The sequence below is a fragment of the Rhinoraja longicauda genome, chromosome 18 (genome assembly GCF_053455715.1).
Source record: "Rhinoraja longicauda isolate Sanriku21f chromosome 18, sRhiLon1.1, whole genome shotgun sequence".
Lineage (NCBI taxonomy): Eukaryota > Metazoa > Chordata > Chondrichthyes > Rajiformes > Arhynchobatidae > Rhinoraja > Rhinoraja longicauda.
Window position 1 is genome coordinate 42,326,417 of NC_135970.1, and position 24,041 is coordinate 42,350,457.

At 48.8% G+C, this 24,041-nt stretch overlaps 1 protein-coding gene across 1 annotated transcript in view; it reads left to right on the forward strand.

Annotated features, from left to right (window-relative positions):
- LOC144602185 (UPF0606 protein KIAA1549L-like) overlaps positions 1 to 24,041 on the forward strand; it is a 145,100-nt gene that overhangs the window by 21,851 nt on the left and 99,208 nt on the right. Inside the window, exons 3-6 of the mRNA XM_078414921.1 lie at positions 16,481 to 16,882; positions 19,770 to 20,804; positions 22,914 to 23,029; positions 23,404 to 23,623. Of these exons, the coding sequence (XP_078271047.1) occupies positions 16,481 to 16,882; positions 19,770 to 20,804; positions 22,914 to 23,029; positions 23,404 to 23,623 (1,773 nt within the window). The remainder of the gene's footprint in view (positions 1 to 16,480; positions 16,883 to 19,769; positions 20,805 to 22,913; positions 23,030 to 23,403; positions 23,624 to 24,041) is intronic.

Below are 24,041 nucleotides of genomic sequence, written 5' to 3' on the forward strand. Positions count from 1 at the left end.
GATGTTTCCACTAGTGGGAGAGTCTAGAACCAGAGGGCACAGCCTCGTAATAAAAGGATGTACTTTTAGAAAGGAAATGAGAGGAGTCTCTTTAGTCAGAGGGTGGTAAATCTTTGGAATTCATTGCCACAGACGGCTGTGGAGGCCAAGACATTGGGCATTTTTAAAGTGGAGACAGATAGGTTCTTGTTTAATGAGGGCGTCAAAGGTTCCAGGGAGAAGACAGGAGAATGATGTTGAGAGGGGGGAAATGGTACATCCACGATTGAATGGCAGAGTGGTAGAATCGAGGAAAGTTGGACTTGGTCACGATATAATTGAATTCACGGGGATCTGCAGGTGCTGGAATCTTGAGCAAAATGCAAAGTGCTGGAGGAACTCAACGTGTCAGACAGCATCTGTGGAAGGAATGGACAGGCAATGTTTCGGGTCGGGACCCTTCTTCAGTCTGAAACGACGCCCGTCCTGAGATGCTGCCTGACCCGCTCAGTTCTCCAGCACATGATATGATTGCACAAAGGACCAGACCTGAGGGGCCAAATGGTCGCCTAATTTCTTCCTGTGTGAGGGGCAGGTGAGGTGCATGGGAGAACATGAGAGGAATGCCTGTGGACCCACACAGGTGTTCCAGTATGAAGGGCTGCTGTCTGTGCTGTGATTTTGGAGGTTACTATCCAGCAGATGGTCTGGGCTAATCGTTTATACTCTGGAGAGTGGAGGCGGCATTAATGCATGTGCAAGAAATGGCACAAAGATGGTATAATTGGATTTGCTGCCAGAGCAGTTCCATATGGCATCTTCAGCTGCAACGTTCCACAAGTAGTCTGTGATTCACTGTGGCATTATTTATCCTTATGTGTTTTAACTGTGAACTGCATCTCACTATTGGTATTTAAAGATTTGAGGGTGTCTCACACTCATATCATGGCCAGGATTGAAACTAGTCACAGTTCAACAATCACAGGAACGACTGGTTTACGAGAATGATCCCAGGAATGATTGGTTTAACGTATGATGAACGCGCTGGGCCTGTACTTGCTGGAGTTCAGAAGGATGAGGGGGGACCTCCTTGAAACCTACTGGATAGTGAGCGGCCTGGATAGAGTGGATGTGGAGAGGATGTTCAGGATTAGAGGTCATAGTCCCAGAATAAAAGGAAGTACCTTTAGAAAGGAGATGAGAAATAATTTATTTCATCAGAGGGTGGTGACTCTGTGGGATTCATTGCCACAGACGGCTGTGGAGGCCAAGTCAATGGATGTGTTTAAGGTGCTTTGACAGATTCTTGATTATTAAGGGTATCAGGGGTTATGGGGTGAAAGCAGGAGAATGGGGCTGAGAGGGAAAGATAGACCACCCTTGATTGAATGGCGGATGGGCCGAATGGCCTAATTCTGCTCCTAGAACTTATGAATCAGGAGAGGTGTGGCACTGTGGTAGAGATGCTGCCTTACAGCGCCAGAAACCAGGTTCCATCCAGACTACAAGTACTGTCTGTAGAGTTTGTACGTTCTCCCAGTGACCTGCATAGGATTTCTCTGGGATCTCTGACTTCCTCCCACACTCCAAAGACGTACAGTTTTGTACGTTAATTGGCTTGGTTAAATTGTAAATGATCCCTAATGTGTAGGATAGTGTCAGTGTGTGGGGATCACTGAACGGCATGGACTCAGTGGGTCGAAGGGCTTGTGAACAAAACTAAAAAGGTGTAAATACCCATAGTGCTCCAACAACTCTGAAAACCCCACATGATTTTTAGATTACTCCTGAATGTGAAATCCTGCAGATCGTGATCGAGGAAGGAAGATATTGCAGATGCTGGAAATCTGAATTGAAAACAGAAACACTTTGCAATTTGCAGAGGTGCTGAGATTTCCTTGCGATTTGTTTCACTTCTAATGTAGAGAGGTTTCCGAGAGAAATAACTGATTTCCTGATTGATCGTAGAACACCCAGGCAAATCACAGTGGGCAGCAGTAGATTTGTTGCCTTACAACGCCGGAGACCCTGGTTCCATCCTGACCCCTGGTGCTGTGTTCATCAACACTGATATTCTCCACATTCCGAGATACTTAGGGCAGTAACATCCTCCTCACGAGGACTCTCACCACAGAACGCTGCTTGGATTAGAGACCCACACCAACCTTCGAAGGTGGGGATTTATTCATAAAATGCTGGAGTAACTCAGCAGGTCAGGCAGCATCTCAGGAGAGAAGGAATGGGTGACGTTTCGGGTCGAGACCCTTCTTCAGACTGATGTCAGGGGGGCGGGACAAAGGAAGAATATAGGTGGAGACAGGAAGATAGAGGGAGATCTGGGAAGGGGGAGGGGAAGAGAGGGACAGAGGAACTATCTAAAGTTGGAGAAGTCGATGTTCATACCACATGGCTGCAAGCTGCCCAGGCGAAATATGAGGTGCTGTTCCTCCAATTTCCGGTGGGCCTCACTATGGCACTGGAGGAGGCCCATGACAGAAAGGTCAGACTGGGAGTGGGAGGGGGAGTTGAAGTGCTCGGCCACCGGGAGATCAGTTTGGCCAACGCGGACCGAGCGCAGGTGTTGAGCGAAGCGATCGCCGAGCCTGCGTTTGGTTTCGCCAAAGTAAATAAGCTGCGGATGCAATAGATGAGGTTGGAGGAGGTGCAGGTGAACCTCTGTCTCACCTGGAAAGACTGTTTGCGTCCTTGAATGGAGTTAAGGGGGGAGGTAAAGGGACAGGTGTTGCATCTCGTGCAGTTGCAGGGGAAAGTGCCCGGGGATGGGGTGGTTTGGGTAGGAAGGGACGAGTGGACCAGGGAGTTACGGAGGGAACGGTCTCTGCGGAACGCAGAAAGGGGAGGGGATGGGAAGATATGGCCAGTAGTGGGGTCCCATTGTAGGTGACGGAAATGTTGGCGGATGATTTGTTGGATCCTCTGGCTGGTGGGGTGGAAGGTGAGAACGAGGGGGATTCTGTCCTTGTTACAAGTGGGGGGAGGGGGAGCAAGTGCGGAGCTGCGGGATGTAGAAGAGTGGGGAGGTCAGTACCTGCGATGGACCGGGCAATGTCCACCACTTTCTGCAGCCTCCTGCATTCTTAAATGGGCAAGACCTTCATAGATTAAGTGAGTGAGAAAGAAAGTGGCATAGCGAGACTTCGAGAGTATAATGTTGGAAAAGAGAAGTAAAAATGATGTATAATATATGAACAGAGAGCTCTGAGATGCTGAGGGATCCATTTTTGAGCACATTATTCACAAACATGTATTGATTGAGCAGGTCATTTGGAAAACTCCCAATAAGTATCTTCCTCCTTTAGTATGTATATCCTAACTGCCCATGTTAACAGGGTGATGGTGAGGCACCATCTTAGCTTAGCTTAGTTTAGAGATACAGTGCAGAAACAGGCCCTTTGCCCACCGAGTCCACCACTATCCTACACACACTAGAGATCATTTACAATTTTACCGAAGCCAATTAACCTACAAACCTGTATGGCTTTGGAATGTGGGAGGAAACCAGAGCACCTGGAGAAAACCCACGAGGGTCAAGGGGAGAACGTACAAACTCCATACAGGCAGCGCCCATCTTCAGGATCAAACCCAGGTCTCTGGCGCTATGAGGTGGCAACTCTACTGCTGCGCCACTGTGCCGCCGTTTTGAATCACTGTGATCCTTCTGGTGAAGATGCTCCCACTGTGCTGTTGGAAAGGAAGGTGTCGGGTTCAATGCCAGTGATAATGAAGGAATGGCTTTATGTTCTTACCCGCATAGACTGGGGGAGCCCAGTTGAGTGCGTGACCTGGTAATTAACAACGTCCTGAAATTTGCTGCATTTAATTGAAACTGAATTGGTCAGGCGTGAATCGATTGGGAAGTAACGACGAAAAGATGTTGTTTTAATGCTGCCGTAATGCTGTGGTGCCTCGGGATAGATATAAGGCCAATGTGTGTTGCCATGGTTGCAGCAGATTCCAGTACCAGCAAGAGCAAGCTAGCAACTGTGTTGGTATAAACAGAAAATGCTGCAAAAAGGTAGTAGGAGATGGTAGTCTCAGTGCAGAGCGACACAGAGTTAACAGATCCAGTCAGCTTCCATCAGGCATGGAGAGTAGGGCTGAAGAAGTGACTTGACCCAAAACGTCACCCATTCCTTCTCTCCAGAGATGCTGCCTGTCCTGCTGAGTTACTCCAGCATTGTGTGTCTTATCTTCAGCATAAACCAGCATCTGCAGTTCCTTCCTGGACATGGATAGTTGGGATGTGGTTGGAATTAGGCATAGACAGGGTAGACAGTCACAACCTTACTCCCAAAGGTGGAATTGTCAAAGACTGGAGAGCTTAGCTTTGAGGTGAGAGGGGCAAAGTTTAATGGAAATGCACAGGACAAGTTATTTTACACAGAGGGTGGTGGGAGCCAGGGGCAGTGGAAGCAGATACGATAGTTACGATAGATACGAAAGAAGCTTCGGGATAGGGACATAGATATGCCAGAAATAGAGGGAGATGGATCATGTAGACAGACGCAGAGATTAGTTTAACCGCAAAATTGTAGGATTGCTCAGTTAGCTCACAAACTGGGCGGGTGGTCACATATGTATCTCCCGGTGTAAATAGAGAGTAATTCTGATTAAAGGTTTCATTACTGATTAATTCTAGAACTGCAGATATTCCTGGTAACTCTTGAGCTAAAGGTTTTACCAGTTAAGAATCAACAGCAAAAACACCAAAAGACAGACTAGGCAGAAAAAGATGTGTAGGGAAGAAAACTGCAGTAGCTGGTTTAAATCGAAGGTAGACATAAAATGCAGGAATAACTCAGCGGGTCAGGCAGCATCTCTGGAGAGAAGGAATGGATGACGTTTCAGGTCAAGACCCTTCTCCAGACCCGAAAAGTCACCCATTCCTTCTCTCCAGAGATGCTGCCTGACCAGCTGAGTTACTCCAGCATTTTGTGTCTGCAGGCAGAAAAAGATGGTAGATCTCTTACCCAGAGAATATTGTTGAACTGTTGATTTTGGTTCCCTTTATCATGCATTCGTCTAGTGCGAATGGCTCGATTGTTATCATGTAATGTCTTTCCGCTGGCTGGATAACACGCAACAAAAGCTTTTCACTGTACCTCAATACACACGACAATAAACTAAATTGGAACTGAAACTAGGTCGGTATTCGAAATGTCCAGAGGTTTCGTGCTCACCACCATATTAGCTTCTGAAGAAGGGTCCCAACCCAAAACGTTGTTTGTCCATTCTCTCCACTGACCTGTTGAGTTCCTCCAGCATTTTGTGCTTTGCTCAGGATTCCATCACCTGCAGTCTCTTGTTTCTCCACTGATATTAGCTCTCTCAAATTGAAGTTAAGTAAATGTACATTTGCTAGCTAATTTGAGCTGGGTTTTTTTGTCCAGCCTTCTGGATTATCAGTTCAATAGTCTATTTGCTGTGTAAGGTGACTGGGTGAAGGACTATAGTATTCACTTTTGCCTGCAGAAAGTTTTACTTTGCTGAAATCAGTGAATCTGTGTCATTGTTTTGAGACAAGATCTGCAACATAATATGTTCCATGTGTTCCAGTTCCACTGCATCCTTATATCCCTCTCATAAGCACGTCTTCCCCAGCCAACAATGATGCACTGCACCCTTCCTGAGGTCACCTGTTGCCACTGATTTGTTCTGGCCTTAACTCACCCAGTTTATTCCCCCTCCTCCTCGCTTTTCCATCTGAAGAAGGGTTCTGATCCGAAACGTCACCTATTCTTTATCTCCAGAGATGCTGTCTGACCCGTTGAGTTACTCCAACATCTTGTGCCTATCTTCGGTATAAACCAGCATCTGCAGTTCCTTTCTACAAATTAATATCAGGGGCGGCACGGTGGCACGGCGGCACGGCGGCACGGCGGCACGGTGGCACGGTGGCACGGTGGCACAGCGGTAGAGTTGCTGCCTTGCAGTGCCAGAGACCCGGGTTCCATCCTGACTATGGTACGGAGTTTGTACGTTTCCCCCCCCCCCCCCCCGTGACCGCGTGGGTTTTCACCTGGTGCGCAGGTTTCCTCCCACACTGCCGAAGACGTACAGGTTTGTAGGTTAATTGGCTTCGGTAAGAATTGTAAATTCTTTGCCACATTAGGCTGTGGAAGGACAAGTCAGTGGATATTTTTAAGGCAGAGATTTATAGATTTTTGATTAGTACTGATGTCAGAGGTTATGGGGAGAAGGCAGGAGAATGTGGTTAGGAGATAGATAAGCCATGATTGAATGGCGGAGTTGACTTGATGGGTTGAATGGCCAGATTCTACTCCTATCACTTATGACCTACACGTGTTGCCCGCCGCACTGTCGGGTGGATGTAAAGATTCTGACGACACTTGTCCAAAGTTGCAAACAGAAGCGAGCATCCAGAGACTGGTTCCCTATTCTGTGAGCGTTGTGGTAAATGGTTGAGGGGGAAGGGAAGGAGCAGCGGGGATTGCAGTGTAACTGCATTCAAGGCCATTTACTGTAAGGAGACACAAGGAACCGCAGATGCTGGTTTACAGAAAAAGACACAAAGTGCTGGAGTAACTCAGCAAGCCGGGTAGATTCTGCGGGGAACATGAAGATTCCGGGTCGGGACCCTTCTTCAGGCTCTCTAGTCTTGTTTTAATCTGTAAGGAGAGGTGGACAAACTGAGATTGTTTTATTTTGTGGCTGAGAGGAAACCTGCTGGAAGTGTGTATAATTGGAGACCCAGATGGGATAGGCAGTCAGAACCATTCTCCCAGTGTGGATGTGTCAAAGACTAGAGGGCATAGCTTTACGGTGAGGGGCAAGGTCTTTACACTGAGAGTGCTGGGTGCTTGGAATGCACTGGCAGGGGTAGTGGTGGAGACAGACATGATGGTGGTTTTTAAGAGGCTTGTGGATAGCACGTGGATATGTAGCAGGGAACGGATCACATGCAGACAGGTTCAGTACAGACATTGTGGGCTGAAGGGCCTGTTGCTGTGCTGTGCTGCTCTGCATTCCATTAATGCTGGCAACCTCTGCACAGTCGGATGCCCACCCACGCATGCTGCGTGCAAGGTAAAATGCCAACTCCACTGATTATATTTCAGAGGTAAAATTCAGTACTAAGCTTGGCTGCAAATTTTACCTTGGGTAACTGTTGCCATGGCGACTGTCTTGGCTCCCAGCCGAGCTTTAATGCGTGCGTTGCCAACTGCTTCCACATCATCTGCTGATGTACCCCAAATGCCCCCCACTCTCCTGCCATCCCGAAACACTTGCCCTTCCCATCATCGTCACAAGGCAATGATGGTTTATTTGTCACATACGCAGCTGCACAGTTTAGTTTGTATTAGTGTTAGTTTGGAGATGCAGCCCAGAAACAGGCCCTTCATCCCACCGAGTCCGCACCGACCAGCGATCCCCGCGCACTAACACTATCCTACACACACTAGGGACAATTTACATTTATATCAAGCCAATTGTGGGAGGAAACCTAAGATCTTGGAGAAAACCCATGCAGTGGGAACGTCAAGCTCCGTACAGACAGCACCCTGCAGTCGGGATGAAACCCGGGTCTCTGGCACTGCAAGTCCTGTGAGGCAGCAACTCTACCGCTGCGCCACCGAGCCGACCCTACAGTGAAATTCCTTTGGCATATATTACACAAAGGGGCACCGACATCATTGGCGCCATTATTCAGAGTCCAAAGTGCGGTCGGCCCGTGCGCTCGATGCACTGCAGCAGTTCCCATGAACCAATGTCCTTCTCCTCTCCTCGCCCGGCCATCTTTGTGTTGTGGGGGTCCCTCCTGCAGCCGATCTTGAAGGCGCTGGAGGCATTACCCCGGTTCACCCTCCTACCTACTGGTCCTTGCCCCTCGAGTCCAACGTCTCCAGTTCCCTCCCGGTCCCGTCAACCACCGAGCCTTTGGGTACAGTCCCGCCGACTTATTATCCTTCCCCGAATGATTCCCTCCCAGGCTGTGTCCTCCATTGATCCAGCTTTCCCAAGTGACCTTGTCCACCACATCTTCCTTCCTTTCTGCCGCCCCACATCACAAGCTTCACTCCTTCAATGAAGTTACATTGTTCAAAGGCCTGATCCCCACCCCGGGGGTCAGTTTCTGTTCTTAGCCAAGTTAGAATGGGACAGACAAGAATGGGACAGACAAGAATGGGACAGACAAGAATGGGACAGACATGAATGGGACAGACATGAATGGGACAGACATGAATGGTATAGACATGAAAGGAATAGACATGAATGGTATAGACATTCATCTCACAGCCGATCCTGCTCTCAATCATCCAATACCTCAGTTTCAGTTTATTATCACGTGTACTGAGGTACAGTGAAAAGCCTTTGTGGCATGCTAACCAGTTTTCACACTTCCGTACCTTTTGCCTGAGAGGAGAGAGAGGAGGGAGTGGCCAGGGTGTGCCTCGACCTTGACGTGGCTGCTGGCCTTGCCGAGGCAGAGTGAGGTATACATGGAGTCAATGGGAGGTTGGTTTGTGTGATGGTCTGGGCTGCTGGCCTTGCCGAGGCAGAGTGAGGTATACATGGAGACAATGGGATGTTGGTTTGTGTGATGGTCTGGGCTGTGTCCACAATTCACTGCAGTTTCTTGCCGTCTTGGATGGACCATTTCCCAAACCGTGCTGTGATGCATCTCAATGTGATGCGTACCAAACATTGTAGTCCAAAGAAAGAAAGTAGCAGTATAAAAACAAATGCAAACAATCTGAAGTAGGGTCTCGACCCAAAACGTCACCTACACCGATCAGCCAAAACATTATGACCTCTGACAGGCGAAGTGAATAACATTGATTATCTTGTTACAATGGCACCTGCCAAGGGGTGGGATATATTAGGCAGCAAGTGAACAGTCAGTTCTTGAAGTTGATGTGTTGGATACAGGAGAAATGGGCAGGAGTAAAGACCTGAGCGACTTTGACAAGGGCCAAATTGTTATGGCCAGACGACTGGGTCAGAGCATCTCTGAAACGGCAAGGCTTGTGGGGTGCTCCCGGTCAGCAGTGGTGAGTACCGACCGACAGTGGTCCGAGGAGGGACAAACCACAAACCGGCGACAGACAGGGTGTTGGGCGCCCAAGGCTCATCGATGCGCGAGGGCAACGAAGGCTACCCCGTCTGGTCCGAACCGACAGAAGGTCGACTGTGGCACAAGTCACAGAAAATTTTAATTGGTGGTCACGGGAGGAATGTGTCACAATACACAGTGCATCGCACCCTGCTGCGTATGGGGCTGCACACGGAGGACCAACAGCATATTAGGCAGGTGGTCATAATGTTTTGACTCATCAGGTCATAATGTTTTGGCTGATCGGTGTATTCCTTTTCACCGGAGATGCTGCCTGCCCCGCTGAGTGACTCCAGCACTTTGTGTTTATCTTTGGTGTAAACCAGCATCTGCAGTTCCTTCCTACACCATTGCCACTCTGTCTCGTTGAGCTTAAACATTGCTGGTCAATGAGACGGTGTGATCTGAAGAAGGGTCTCGACCCGAAACGTCACCCATTCCTTCTCTCCGGAGATGCAGCTTGTCCCACTGTTACTCCAGCACTCTGTGAAACGTCACCCATTCCTTCTCTCCGGAGATGCAGCTTGTCCCACTGTTACTCCAGCACTCTGTGAAACGTCACCCATTCCTTCTCCCCAGAGATGCTGCCTGTCCCACTGAGTTACTCCAGCATTTTGTGTCTATCTTCGGTGTAAACCAGCATCTGCAGTTCCTTCCCACACAACAGACAAATGCTTGTGTGTGTCACAGCCTTAAGTGTAGGTTAATTACATGATGCTCTTGTTTCAGTTTTGTGATGGATGTGTGCTGACTTTCTCTCGTTTTTTCCCCCCAACCTGCTGTTGGAACTGTTTCACATGAACCGAAGTCTCAGCACGCTTCAGCCATTTCTGGAGGCACAAGAGAGTGCCGGTGCTAGAATCAGGAGCAACTAACAATATAACGGAGACAAAGAGGCGATGGAGTGCTCAGAGGATTAGGCGGCATCGCTGGAGAACATGGGGATAGGTGGCGTTTCAGATCGGGACCTTTCTGGAGAATGGAGAATGGTGCCGACCTGAAATGTCACCCATCCTTTATCTCCAAAAACTGCTGCCTGACAGCTGAGTTACTCCAGCACTTTATGTCTATCGTCTTCAGACTGAGTCCGTGACGTCCAGCGATCCCCGCACACTAACACTATCCCACACATGAGGGACTATTTAGAATTATACCAAGCCAATTAGCCTACAAACCTGTATGTCTTTGGAGTGTGGGAGGAAACCGGAGATCCCGGAGAAAACCCCGCAGTCACAGGAGAGCATACAAACTCCGTACAGACAGCACCTGTAGTCAGGATGGAACCTGGGTCTCTGGTGCTGTGAGGCAGCAACTCTACCGCTGCGCCACTGTGCCGCCCCTGTGTGCAAAAACAAGAATTTCATGGACCTTGGGACGCATGATAATAAAAGAATCATTGAACCATTAATTCCTACAAATGGTAGACCAGTGTTCTCCCTCCCTCCCTTCCCATTTCTCCCTCTCCCTCTCCTCTCCTCCCCTCCATCTCTCTCCTTCCTTTCAGTAATTTCTTCTTTCGAATCAGTCCTGTGAGCATCTGATGTGGCTCATTACAAGGTGGTGGAGATATGTGGACCATATTGAGTGATTTGTTTGTGTATTTCCTGGCACGGACCATACGCCTTGTTAAAGCCGATTTTCTGAACGCAGCCACAAGTTGGACTGTGTGCTGCCTTTGTCTCTGGCTGCCTCTTTCACCCCTGAGACTGCAATGGATTTGGACAGCTACTACCTTCTTCATCAGAGCTACAATGCCAACTGGAAAGGCTCCAGTGAAGGAAGGCTCATTCTAGGTCATCGACCTTGTTTCAAGTATCTGTGCCCACAGCCTGTGGCATCGGTTACTCCTGTCTGCACACACCCTCCCATGCAGAATTACAAGATGAGGCCACTTGAGATTACAGCTGCCTTCATCTTCATTCTTGAGGTGCCAACGTGAGTCTTGCCCGTCTGATAAAGTCCACTAATTTCGCAATGCTTAAATTCAACAAGGCAGTGGCAGAGTCGAGGAAGAGTCACTTGTTCCTGTGCTGCACTGTCCCGTCAGTCTGATCACCACATCTACACCAAACCTAAACCTGTCAGGAGTAGACGAGGGCATTCGATTCAATTTGAGATACCAGTTGTAAAAGACACACGTGTATAGCAATCCATTCTTCCCGCGCACAATTATAGCATGAAATAGTCTTCACCCTACTGTAGTTACTCAACCAGACACAACTACATTTAAGGCAGCTCTTCTTCTCCAAGATGCCCTTCTTGCTTAAGTCCCTACTCCACCACTTCCAGTTTAATTTCCATTTGGAATATTTTGGAGGACCAAAAACCAAGAACACTCTGGGAAACATCACCTATCCATGTTCTTCAGAGATGCTGCCTGACCCGCTGAGTTACTCCAGCACTCTGGGAAACATCACCTATCCATGTTCTCCAGAGATGCTGCCTGACCCGCTGAGTTACTCCAGCACTTTGTGTCCCAAAGTGAATTTATTCATTCAACGTGGCCTGTGGGTGGGTTGTTGGTTATCAGTCCAGTGACCTGCCCTATCATACACATGATCATAGTGTATCTTAATGCTTTACCTGATTCACTTCCATAAATCTCAAGGTCTGAATGAAAACCTATGAACTTCAGTTTTGACAATTACAATCGGATCCCCTCAACCAGAACCTGTTTTTTCCCTCGAGATTTGTTTTCCTCCTGACTACTGAGCACATTGCATTTGTCACATTTACAGCTCGATCTAATGAATGCTCAGCTGCTGAAACTAGCAATTCACAACCCATTGGCAAGTTAAAGTTCAGCTCACAGTTCAACAGTCTGCGGCAATTTATTTTGGTGAGAGAGATGCAGAGATCGTGGGCTCCTTTGGGAGTGAGCGTTGTATTAAGTGAAGGCTAGCTGGAATGATGGGAGAGGAAGAGGCTGTTCAGCCCTTCAAACCTCCCCTGCCGTTCCAAATGTAGATGTTTTGCTGAACCCTTTGGGAGTCATAGAGCGTTGAAAAATGCCATTCTGCCCAGCATGCCCCATCTACACGTCCTACCTACCCACGCTTGGACCATATCCCTCTAAACCTGACCTATCCATGCACCTGTCCAAACGTCTCTTAAATGTTATGATAGTACCTGCCTCAACTACCTCCTCTGGCAGCTCGCTCCATAGTCCCACCTGTAGCAGGCCGAGCCACTTTGGTCACGGACCGTCATTCGTCGAGCTCGAGCACTCGAGTGGACCTGGCATGATCTGGGCCGACCTGGGTGGGCTGCTGGCGATGTGTAACAGATAATGGAGCTCGTCTTCACCTCACCATCAGCACGTTAACACACACCTTGCCCTCTTGTACTAATTGTTGAGCTGTATCGTTTAAATATCAAACTGAGTGTTTATACAACATGTGAACCTCTACACACCACTCTTTGTGTTACAGAAAAGTTACCCCTTAGGTTTCTATTAAATCTTTTCCTGCTTACCTTAAACCCTTGTCATCTGCTTCTCGATTCCCCTACTCTGGGCAAAAGACTGTGTGTCTACCCAATCTATTCCTCTCACGATTTTGTACGATTCCATCTAAATGCAGTTCTGTTTGCACACTTGCGCTGGGTCCGTCAAGGCCTGCTGGACCTCCCGGTTTTACCAGAGTGAGACCACACAAATTTGAGGAACTGCACCTCATATTCCACTAGTATAGCTTACAACCCAATGCTACGAACATAGAATTCCACAATTTTAAGTAACTTCCCCATCCTTCCCCCCTCTCTTTCTTGTGCCTCCCCTCTACCTGGGTGTGTACCCATTTCTCCCACTATCCCACCCCTCTTCCTGTTTCCCTCCACCTTTGTCCCTCCCTCTGCCTTTACATTTCACTCCTCCTCTCTCCTTATCTGACATTTTTTTTCTCCATTTCTCTGTAATTTGTCCACCCATCTGCCAATCACCACCCCCCCCCCCCCACTCACCTGTACCCACCTGCCACTTGCTAGGCTTTGTCTCGCCCCCACCTCTTTTCCAACTTTCTCCCTCCCCACAACAATCAGTCTGAAGAAGGGTCGCGACCCGAAACGTCGCTGTGGGTTCACTCCACAGATGCTGCCTAATCCGCTGAGTTAATCCAACATTTTGTCTTTTACTCAAGATTTTACTCCAGCATCTTTAGTTCCTTACGTCTTCATCAAGTGAAGTTAACTGTAATGTTGGACTGGAAGTGAACTTTCAATGCTACCCTGCCGTTCAACACATTAGCTGACCTGTCATCTTTGTTTCACATTCATTTGGTTAACAAAATCTGACAACCTAGAACCTTGACAATTGATCAGTTGCTACTGGGGAAGAGACCTCACAGTCTCCCACACCTCTCTGGGTGTTTTCTATCATCACCATTGGATGTAATCTTTAGCCCAGGCCCTTAACCACAGATTTCTTGAATCAAAATAGTTACTCCCAATGCACCTCACCCAGTTCCTTCAACACCTGGAACACCAATACGCCTACTTCCTTGCAAGATTAAGGTCACTGGGTATGTTGACAAATACTCTTGAAATACCCGTCAAGAGTCAAGAGTGTTTTATTGTCGTATAAAATTCACTGTTCCATTTTTGGTGATATGACAATTTAAACGGTTTTGACACTTCTTGCCACTTTGATAAAGTTACCACTTATTCCTGTCAATTCTGGGGATATAACGAAGTTAGACACAAAATGCTGGAGTAGCTCAACAGGACAGGCAGCATCTCTGGAGAGAAGGAATGGGTGACATTTCGGGTTGAGATCCTTCTTCAGACTGATGTCAGGGGAGAGGGAGGCACACAGATAAAGAAGTGTTTTGATAAGGAAGTGTAGGGTGTGAAAACAGGACAATGGGAATGAAGAACAAAGAAAATGTAGAATAGATCATTGTTAGTTGGGAGAAGGTAAAAAACAAAGCAAACAAAGATAGAATGTAATCTGAGACAGTAAGGTTGGTCGGAGAACTGGGAAGGGGGAGGGATGGAGAGAGAGGAAAGCAAGGGTTACTTGAAGTTAGAGAAGTCAATGTTCATACCGCTGGGGTGTAAGCTGCCCAAGTGAAATATGAGATGATGTTCCCTCTCTGCGCTGCAGATATAACTTTCGTTTGTGTGAACCACAAAAAGTCATTGAAGCTCAATTGAAGAAATTAAAGATAGATCCACCTATTTTCACTGGAAGAAGCTTGGAACTTGTGGAATATGGAGTGAACCTTAGACTGCATTAATGTAAAGACTTGGATACAGGTTGTGTATTGAACTGTGCCTTCATCTTCCAAGGAACTAAGCTTTAGAGATAATCTCGCTAAGCCTCTCCTTCTCACTCCCTTAAGATGGTTCTTAAACCCCATCTCTTTGTCAGGGCACCTGTCTTACATCTCACTGTGCAGGCATTATTAAATAGTATTTTATTATCGCCACTGGGAAATGCTTCTGCATTAAAGTGCTGTGTGCTGTTTGATTGCTGGTGTAGTGATCTGAGAGGTGCAGTCAGTTATTCACTGCTTGGGTTTGAGAGTGGATCAACAAGAACATACGAGTTCAAGTTCCACTGGAGCAACTGGAAAGTACAAATTCAGGTAATTAAATAAATCAGAACGGAAAAAACAAGGGGTGGCACAGCGGTAGAGTTGCTGCCCTACAGCACCAGAGACCCGTGTTTGATCCTGACTACGGTGCTGTCTGTACGGAGTTTGTACGTTCACCCCGTGACCTGCATGGGTTTTCTCCGAGATCTTCGGTTTCCTCCCACATTCCAAAGACGTACAGGTTTGTACGTTAATTGGCTTTGTATAAATGTATAAATGTAAAATTGTCCCTAGTGTGTCTAGGTTAGTGTTAATGTGTGGGGATCGTTGGTCGGTGTGGATTCGGTGGGCCGAAGGGCCTGTTTTCATGCTGTATCTCTAAACTAAACTATACTAAATTGAACAAGATCTTCGAGAATGATCCCAGGAATGACTGGGTTAATGTATATGAGCGTTTAACGGCACCGGTCCTGTACTCGTTGGAGTTTAGAAAGATGAGGGGGACCTCATTGAAACTTACTTAATAGTGAAAGGCCTGGATAGAGTGAATGTGGAAAAGATGTTTCCACTAGTGGGAGAATCTAGGACCAGAGGCCGTAGCCTCATGATAAAAGTTTGTATCTTTAGAAAGGGGATGAGGAGGAATATCTGTAGTCAGAGGGTGGTGAATCTGTGGAATTGATTGTCACAGATGGCTGTGGAGGGCAAGTCAATGATTGAATGGCAGAGTAGACTTGATGAGCCCAATGGCCTAATTCTGTTCCCAGAACTTATGTACTTATGAATATATGAAGAACTTGCATTTGAATAGCACCTGGTAAAGCTGTTACCTCACAGCGCCAGAGACCCGGGTTCAATTCAGACCTTGGGTGCTGTCTGTGTGGAGTTTGCATGTTCTCCCGGTGATGGCGTGGGTTTCCTCCCACACCCAAAGACACGTGGGTTTGTAGGTTTATTGGTCTCTGTGAATTGTGCGTAGTGTGCAGGGAGCGGGTGAGAAAGTGGGATAACACAGAGCAAGTGTGAACGGGTGATCGATGTGAATGGGTGAACAACTAAGAAACAGCATGGAAACAGGGAGAATGTGCAAACTCCACACAGATGGCCCCCCAGGTCAGGAACAACTCAGGGTCTCTGGCGTTGTGAGGCAGCAACTCAACCGGCATCAGACTCATCCTTGATGATGTTCTTGACACTTCACGCTACCTCGGCAAGGCCAGCAGCATAATCAAGGACCAGTCTCACCCCGGTCACTCCCACTTCTCCCCTCTCTCATCAGGCAAAAGGTACAGAAGTGTGAAAACGCACATCTCCAGATTCAGGGGCAGTTTCTTCCCAGCTGCTATCAGGCAAATGAATCATCCTGGCACAACCAGAGAGCAGTGCTATACTATTATCTACCTCTTTGGTGACCCTTGGACTATCTTTAATCAGACTTTACCTTGCACTAAACATCATCCCCTTCATCATGTACCTGTACACTGTGAATGGCTCAATTGTAATCATGTATAGTCTTTCCATTGACCGGTTAGCACGCAACAAAAAGCTTTTTGCTGTACCTCGGGTACATGTGACAATAAATTAAACTAAACTAAAATAAGAGAGGCACAAAATGCTGGAGTAACTCAGCGGGTCAGGCAGCATCTCTGGAGAGAAGGAATAGGTGGCGTTTCAGGTCGAGACCCTTCTTCAGACTCTGAACTAAAATAAACCGGACTAAAGTCTACCAGCTGTGCTACTGTGCCCACCTACACTTACCAGAGTGTAGACCACCCTACCCTGTCCTTTCCCACCTGAGAGGGTCCCATCTAGTGGAGCAAGGATTACAAGAGTCACCTCTGCCTCTAACCCAACGCTTGTTGTTTTGCAGGGCCGGGCATGATTTACCAGGTCCTGGACCTGTCTACACCTCTACCTCCCGTGGCACCTCGCCCGTTCCGAGCCTCTCACTTCTCTGAGGTCTGGTTCTGGGCATTACCGACCACCCGAGAGCCCACGTTGTCCTCCCGCCCACCGTCCTCCACCAAGGTCGACACTCTGGTGTCCGAATTCGTGGAGGAAGTCACCATCAGGACATCTACCCGCTCCCCCCTCACCGAGACGACTGCAGGCACGGCGATGACAACCATCGGGACCAATCCCAGCTCGACGCATCTTCCCACCCACTTCCCCGAGACCGAGGCATATGAAACTTGGCATATCCCCAAGCAGTTAATGCCCGACCCCACTGAAGGGACGGAGGTGTTCACCAACCCAGTGGAAACACCCTCAGGTTCGATTCAGGATCCCGTCTTTTTACCACGTGTACGGGGAAGTAAGTAGGAGCGGGGTGTGACCAATGGGGTTCCTCCTGGGACAGAGAGCTGTAGAGGCCAAGTCAGTGGATATTTTTAAGGCAGAAATAGATAGGTTCTTGATTAGTACAGGTGTCAGAGATTATGTGGAGAGCACGAGAGAGTGGGGTTAGGAGGGAGAGATAGATCAGCCATGATTAAATGGCGTAGTAGACACGATGGGCTGAATGGCCTAATTCTGCTCTTATCACTTCTGACATCTGGGAGCCACCATGCCCAGAATGAGTAGGAAATAACTGCAGATGCTGGTTTAAATCGAAGGTAGACAGAAAATGCCGGAGTAACTCAGCGGATCAGGCAGCATCTCTGGAGAGAAGGAATGGGTGACGTTTCGGGTCGAGACCCTTCTTCAGACTGATGACTTCCTTCTGTGTCTTGAGCAAAGAGATCAAAGTTCTAGAGGAATTTAGCGAGCCAGGCAGCATCCGTGAAGGGAATAGTATCGACAACTTTTGGGGTTGGGATCCTTCTTCAGGCTGATGGAGTAGGCGGGGGGGGGGGGGAAAGAAAGCTGGAAGGGGTTGGTCACAAATTGGCAAGTGATGGGTGGATCTAGGTGAGGAGCAGTTACATTGTAAGATGGTGGAGAAAATAGTATAAGAAAATAACTGCGGATGCTAGTGCAAATCGAAGGTATTTATTCACAAAATGCTGGAGTAACTCAGCAGGTCGGGCAGCATCTCAGGAGAGAAGGAATGGGTGACGTAAGATGGTGGAGAAGGTAACAATGGCTGGAGGCAAAATGGAGATGAAAGTGTTGGATGTGGAATCAGATTAGGAAGGAGACAGTGGAGTGAAATGACAAAACGGAGGGATGGATAGTGGGAGGAAGGGAATGGGGTAGGGAAAAGGGAGGAGAAAAGGAAAATGGGGGAACGCAGAGAAGAGAGGACTGGGAGAGGAGTGTATGGAGGAAGGGAAAGGATCTGGATGAAGGGGGCAGGGGAGAAAGGAGTACGCATTGGGGATGGGAGGGTGGAAGAGACGCGGAAGGTGAGAAGGAGCTGGTTAGGGGTTGTGTCTCATAAAGGGGGTAGTGGCTGGTGTCCATTTTACTCCACAGATACTGTACGAGTGTATTAAATCACGAGAAATTGCCCAGAGTAGGGGAATCGAGGACCAGAGGACATAGATTTAAGGTGAAGGGGAAAAGATTTAATAGGAATCTGAGAGGTAACTTTTTCACACAGAGGGTGGTGAGAGTATGGAACAAGCTGCCAGAAGAGGTAGTTGAGGCTGGCACTATCCTAATGTTTAAAAAACAGTTAGACGGGTACATGGATAGGACATGTTATGAGGGATAAGGGCCAACCCCAGGCAGGTGGGAGTGGTGTAGCTGGGACATGTTGGCCAGCATGGGCAAGTTTTGCCACAGGGCCTGTTTCCACGTGGTATGACTCTATGGCCTGTTGAGTTCCTCCAGCACTTTGTGTTTTGCTCAAGATTCCAGCATCTGCAGTTTTCTTTGTCTTCCTGCCTCATCCAATTCGATTGGCAATGGATAGCATACAGAATACAGAATACAGAATACAGAATACAGAGCTTTATTTGTCATTCGGTACCGAGGTACCGAACGAAACTACATAGCAGTCACACACAAAAAAAAAGAACACAAGACACATGACCCCAACACAAACGTCCATCACAGTGACTCCAAACACCCCCTCACTGTGATGGAGGCAACAAAACTTCCACTCTCTTCCCCACGCCCACGGACAGACAGCTTGTCTCCGATCGACCGCACAGTCCCCGCAAGGGGACGGAAGTCCCCGCGGCCGAGCCGCACCGGGCGCTGAAAAGTCCCGCGGCCGAGCCGGGCGATTGAAGGCCCCGCGGCCGAGCCGTACCGGGTGCTGAAACGTCCCGCGGCCGAGCATAACCATTTCCTGGAACACATTCCCGGCTGCATCATCTCATAGCCCTCTCTGACCTCGAGATCAGAGTGACCACATCCAGGAAGCTGTGGCACCGTTATTATGCTTCTGAACTGGTAGCCCCTGGCCTGGATTATCGTTCCATGGTCATGAGTTTGAGGCCCACCATGCCAGCTGGGGAATAGGAAAGTACAGAAGAGCTGTACAGTACAGGGACAGGCCCTTTGGCCCACCATATCCTTGCCCAAGATGATGCCAAGTTAAACTGATCTATGTCTGCATATTATACATGTCCCTCCATTCCCTGCACACCCATGAGCGTATCTGAAAGCCTCTTGAATGACACTATGGTATCTCCCTCCACCACCACCACCCTTGACAATTCACTGAAGGAACTCAGCAGTCGGGCAGCATCTGTGGAGGGAATGGATAGGCAATGCTTTGTGTCGGGACCCTTCTTCAGACTTATCCCGGCCCCACCAACTCTGGGTCCCTGAAGGGGTAGCACAGTGGCACAATGATGGTGTTACTGCCTTACAGCGGCAGAGACCTTGGTTCGATCTTGACTAAGTGTGTTGTCTGTACAGAGTTCGCACATTCTCCCTGTGACCACGTACAGGTTTGTACTTTAATTGGCCTCTGTAAATTGTCCCTGGTGTGTAGGATGGAACGAGCGTATAAAACACACTATAAAATGTGTAGGATAGCACCAGTGTACAGTCTGAAAAAGGGTCTCGACCCGAAACGTCGCCCATTCCTTCTCTCCTGAGATGCTGCCTGACCCGCTGAGTTACTCCAGCATTTTGTGAATAAATACCAATGTACGTACATGTGGTCATCGTTGGCGCGGTGGGCTGAAGTGAAGATCCTGTTTCCACGCTGTATCTCTAAAGTAAACTAACAAAAGACTTGACAAATTCTTTGATTTCAGCTACTCTGCCGAAGAGCTCAGATCCCACCGTGGTCACGCCATCGCCGCCCGGATTTCACCTCGGGGCCGTTACTGAACCCGGGACAGCCCGAAAACTGACGCCGCCATCGCTGTCTCCGTCGACGACCGTCTTCAATCGGACAGCGGCCTGGAAGTTGGCGGGAAAACCCACCGGCGCCACCGCCACCGCCCTGCCCACCCGGCGCTGGGCGTCAATCACCACCACCATGCTGCGCCAGGCCCAGGCAATGGCGCCCAGCACCGCCGCCATCTCCTCTCTACATCAAGCCCGGAGACTGGCGCTCAACACCGCCACTATCTCCTCCTCTCCGCGCCAAGCCGGGATAATGGCACCCAACACCGCCGCCATCTCCTCCTCCTCCTCTCCGCGCCAGGCCTGGATAATGGCGCCCAGCTCCGCCGCCATCTCCTCTCTGCACCAAGCCCGGGCAATGGCGCCCAGCACCGCCGCCATCTCCTCCTCCTCCTCCTCTCCGCGCCAAGCCTGGATAATGGCGCCAAGCACCGCCGCCTCCTCACCGCACCAAGCCCGAACATCAATGGCGCCCAGCACCGCCTTCTCCTCCTCCTCCTCCTCTCCACTCCAAGCCCGGACAATGGCGCTCAGCAGCACCACCGCCGCCATCTCCTCCTCCTCCTCACCACACCAAACCCGGACAATGGCGCCCAGCACTGCCGCCTCCTCACCGCACCAAGCCCGGACATCAATGGCGCCCAGCACCGCCTTCTCCTCCTCTTCCTCGCCGCACCAGGCCCGGACAATGGCGCCCACCACCACGACCGCGCCCACTCCCGCGCCCACCATGAGGAGGACCTCGACACCACCCGCGCTGGCCCTGACCGCCGCACTAACTTCACTCACCACGGCCGCCATGAGCACCAGGGGGCAGCGGGCAACGGCCCAGGTCACGGCCCCCGCCGCCGGCAGCAGCACCAGCTCCACACCCGCCGCCACCTCCTCGCCGACTCCCGGTCTCAACTGCAGGTTGTCAGACCAACTCTGGGTCAGGACAGGTACGGGGACAATCTCTGGAACCTCTGCTTTATTTGTCTTTTGCACGGAAACTGGCCTTTCGGCTCACCGAGTCGGCGCCCACCAGCGATCCCCGCACATTAACGCCATCATACACATACATACACACTAGGGACCAATGTGTACCATGAAGATGGACACAGAATGCTGGAGTAACTCAGCGGGACAGGCAGCATCTCTGGAGAGAAGGAATGGATGCCGTCTCGACCCGAAACATCACCCATTCCTTCTCTCCAGAGATGCCGCCTGTCCTGCGGAGTTACTCCAGCTTTTTGTGTCCAACTTCGGTTTAAACCAGCATCTGCAATTCCTTCTTGCACATGAGCACTTTACTCCATCTTCCCCGCTGTTATCAAACCCATGAGCAGACATTGTCATATGGTGACAATGATTTCCCAATCTTCCCATCTACCTCATTGTCACCGTTGCACATTTTCTATCTGCACTTTCTTTGTAGCCGTATCACCATATTCTGCACTCTATTTATTTTCCCTTTCACACTTGTGTATTTTCATTTTTTTTTTCATATTTCAGATACAGCGTGGAAACAGGCCTTTACGGCCCACCAAGTCCGTGCCGCCCAGCGATCCCCGCACATTAACACTATCCTACACCCACTAAGGACAATTTTTACATTTACCCAGTCAATTAACCTACATACCTGTACGTCTTTGGAGTGTGGGAGGAAACCGAAGATCTCGGAGAAAACCCACGCAGGTCACGGGGAGAACGTACAAACTCCTTACAGTGCAGCACCCGTAGTCAGGATCGAACCTGAGTCTCCGGCGCTGCATTCGCTGTAAAGCAGCAACTCTACCGTTGCGCCACCGTGCCGCCGCCTGTAAGGGATGATCTGTATGGATAGTACACAAAGCAAAGCACTTCACTGTGCCTCAATACACATGACAATAATAAACCCAAACTAATAATAAACCCAACCAATTGGGTGATATAAAGTGCAACACAGTACCACACTTTGACATGGCTTCATATTATAACAATTTTACAATCTGAACTAACTTTAACTCGTGTATATTTACAACCCAGAGATATGAATATTGATTTCTCTAAATTAGTAACCCTTGCTTTCCCTCTCTCTCCACCCCTCCCCCTCTCTAGTTCTCTTACAGTTTCACTGTCCTCTTGATTAATGTTACTATTTATTAGCCTCTGTCTCCTTCCCCTCAGCCACAGTGAACCATTGTACATTTCCTTAATCATCTTCTGCTTTGATCTGTCCTTGTCACACCTCACATGCTCTTTGTCCCCTTCCATATCCCCCGACTCTGGGTCTGAAGAAGGTCTCGACCCGAAATGTCACCCACTTTATTCTCTCCAGGAATGCAGCCTGTCCCCTTGAGTTACTCCAGTATTTTGTGTCTATATTTTTTGAACTCTGAATCTAAATATAACTCATTGCATTAGCTGTACGGGGAGATTGGACAAAACCGGATTGTTTTCTCTGTGTAAGAAGCAACTGCAGATGCTGGTTTACACTGAAGATAGACACAAACTTCCACCTTCTCCAGTAAGGCTGGGGAAAGATCACAGTGTCTATTGTCTATTGAAGTGAATGGCTGGAGAATAGACATTAGAAAAAGATTAAGTGAAGTAACAAAGAAAATACAGTTGTTGGTTTATTTCAAAGATAGACGCAAAATGCTGGAGTAACTCAGCAGGCCAACTGGGCAGCGCAGTGGTAGAGTTGCTGCCTTACATCAACAGAGACTCGGGATAGAGCCTGACTACGGGTGCTGTCTGTACGGAGTTTGTACGTTCTCCCTGTGACCTGCGTGGGTTTTCTCCGGGTGCTCCAGTTTCCTCCCACTCTCCAAAGATGTGCAGGTTTGTAGGTTAATTGGCTTCGGGGGGAAACAAATCGTAAACTGTCCCTAGTGTGTAGGATAGTGCTAGTGGGGGGGGCTATTTATGCACTGTATGGCAAAAGTCGAAAAATCGGATAGCATTCCTGGAGAACATGGATAGGTGACATTTGGGGTGAATAAGGGTCTGACCTACAACGCGTGTCAGTTTTCCCGAGCTGTCTTCTGTGAGTGTTTGAGTTGATCTGGGTATTCTTCTTTTCTCAGTGGTGACTTTGTCTTCGAGGAGGATTCAAACGGATGCGATATTTCAGCAGAACCTGACCTGGGGACTGACCAAGGCTCTGCAGCGAGCGTTCTTCAACAATGGTATTCGTGCCGAGGTCAGTGGCCCTCCTCAATGTTCACAAATTCTGACCCCAAATTTAAAAATCCCTGAGCCTCACCACTCGTGGGTGTGGAGTGTAGTATATAGAACAGTACAACAATAACTACTTTTATTGTATGTAGCTTGTTCCAAATATCTACCAATCTCTTGTGGTGAAAAAGTTGTACCTCAAATTCCCAGCTGCCCAATACCTCCCTGTAGCTCAGGCCACGCATGGCAACATTCTCATAAACCTTCTTCAAAACCTGCTCCCTGCTCCTTCGCAAGATGAGTTTAATTGTTGGCGCAAAACTAATTGCAAATCTCGCCAACGGAAGAATGTTACATTTTCCCAGATATTTGATCAAAGTATATGTTTTTGTTTACCAGATCGAAAGCCTCGACAAAAGGAACAAGGTGTTTGTTGGGTTCTACACGGTGAGTGGAAGTGAGGTTTACATTCCTGCCACGGTGACGGAAGTCATTGCTGACTACGGCATTGAGAACCTCCGCCGGGACCTGCAGAGTTACGTCCCGGGTGTTCAATCCGTCCTCATCGCTGCCTCCCCCTGGGCTCCGATCCCAGCTCCCTGGTTCCAATTGAGGACAGGTGGGTATCGTATTTTCTCTGCTCTCTTCCCCTCTATTCAAAGAAACATAGAAAATAGGAGCAGGAGTAGGCCATTCAGCTCTTTGAGCCAGCACCGCCATTCAATATGATCATGGCTGATCCATCCAGAATCAGTATCCCGTTCCTGCTTTCTCCCCATATCCCCTGATTCCATTAGCCCTATGAGCAATATCCAACTCTCTCTGGAATACATGACCCTGGCATTAGCAGGCAAATGTAAACAGAGGTAGGAGTGTCGTCAAACCTGATCCTGTGCTTAAGATGGCTGGAGCATCTCGACAGCCCAGAGACCTCTCGTCCTCTCATCCTGCCCAGTGGCACAGTGGTAGAGTAGCTGCCCTATAGCACCAGAGACCCGGCTTTGATGCTGACTAAGGGTGCTGTCGCTACGGAGTTT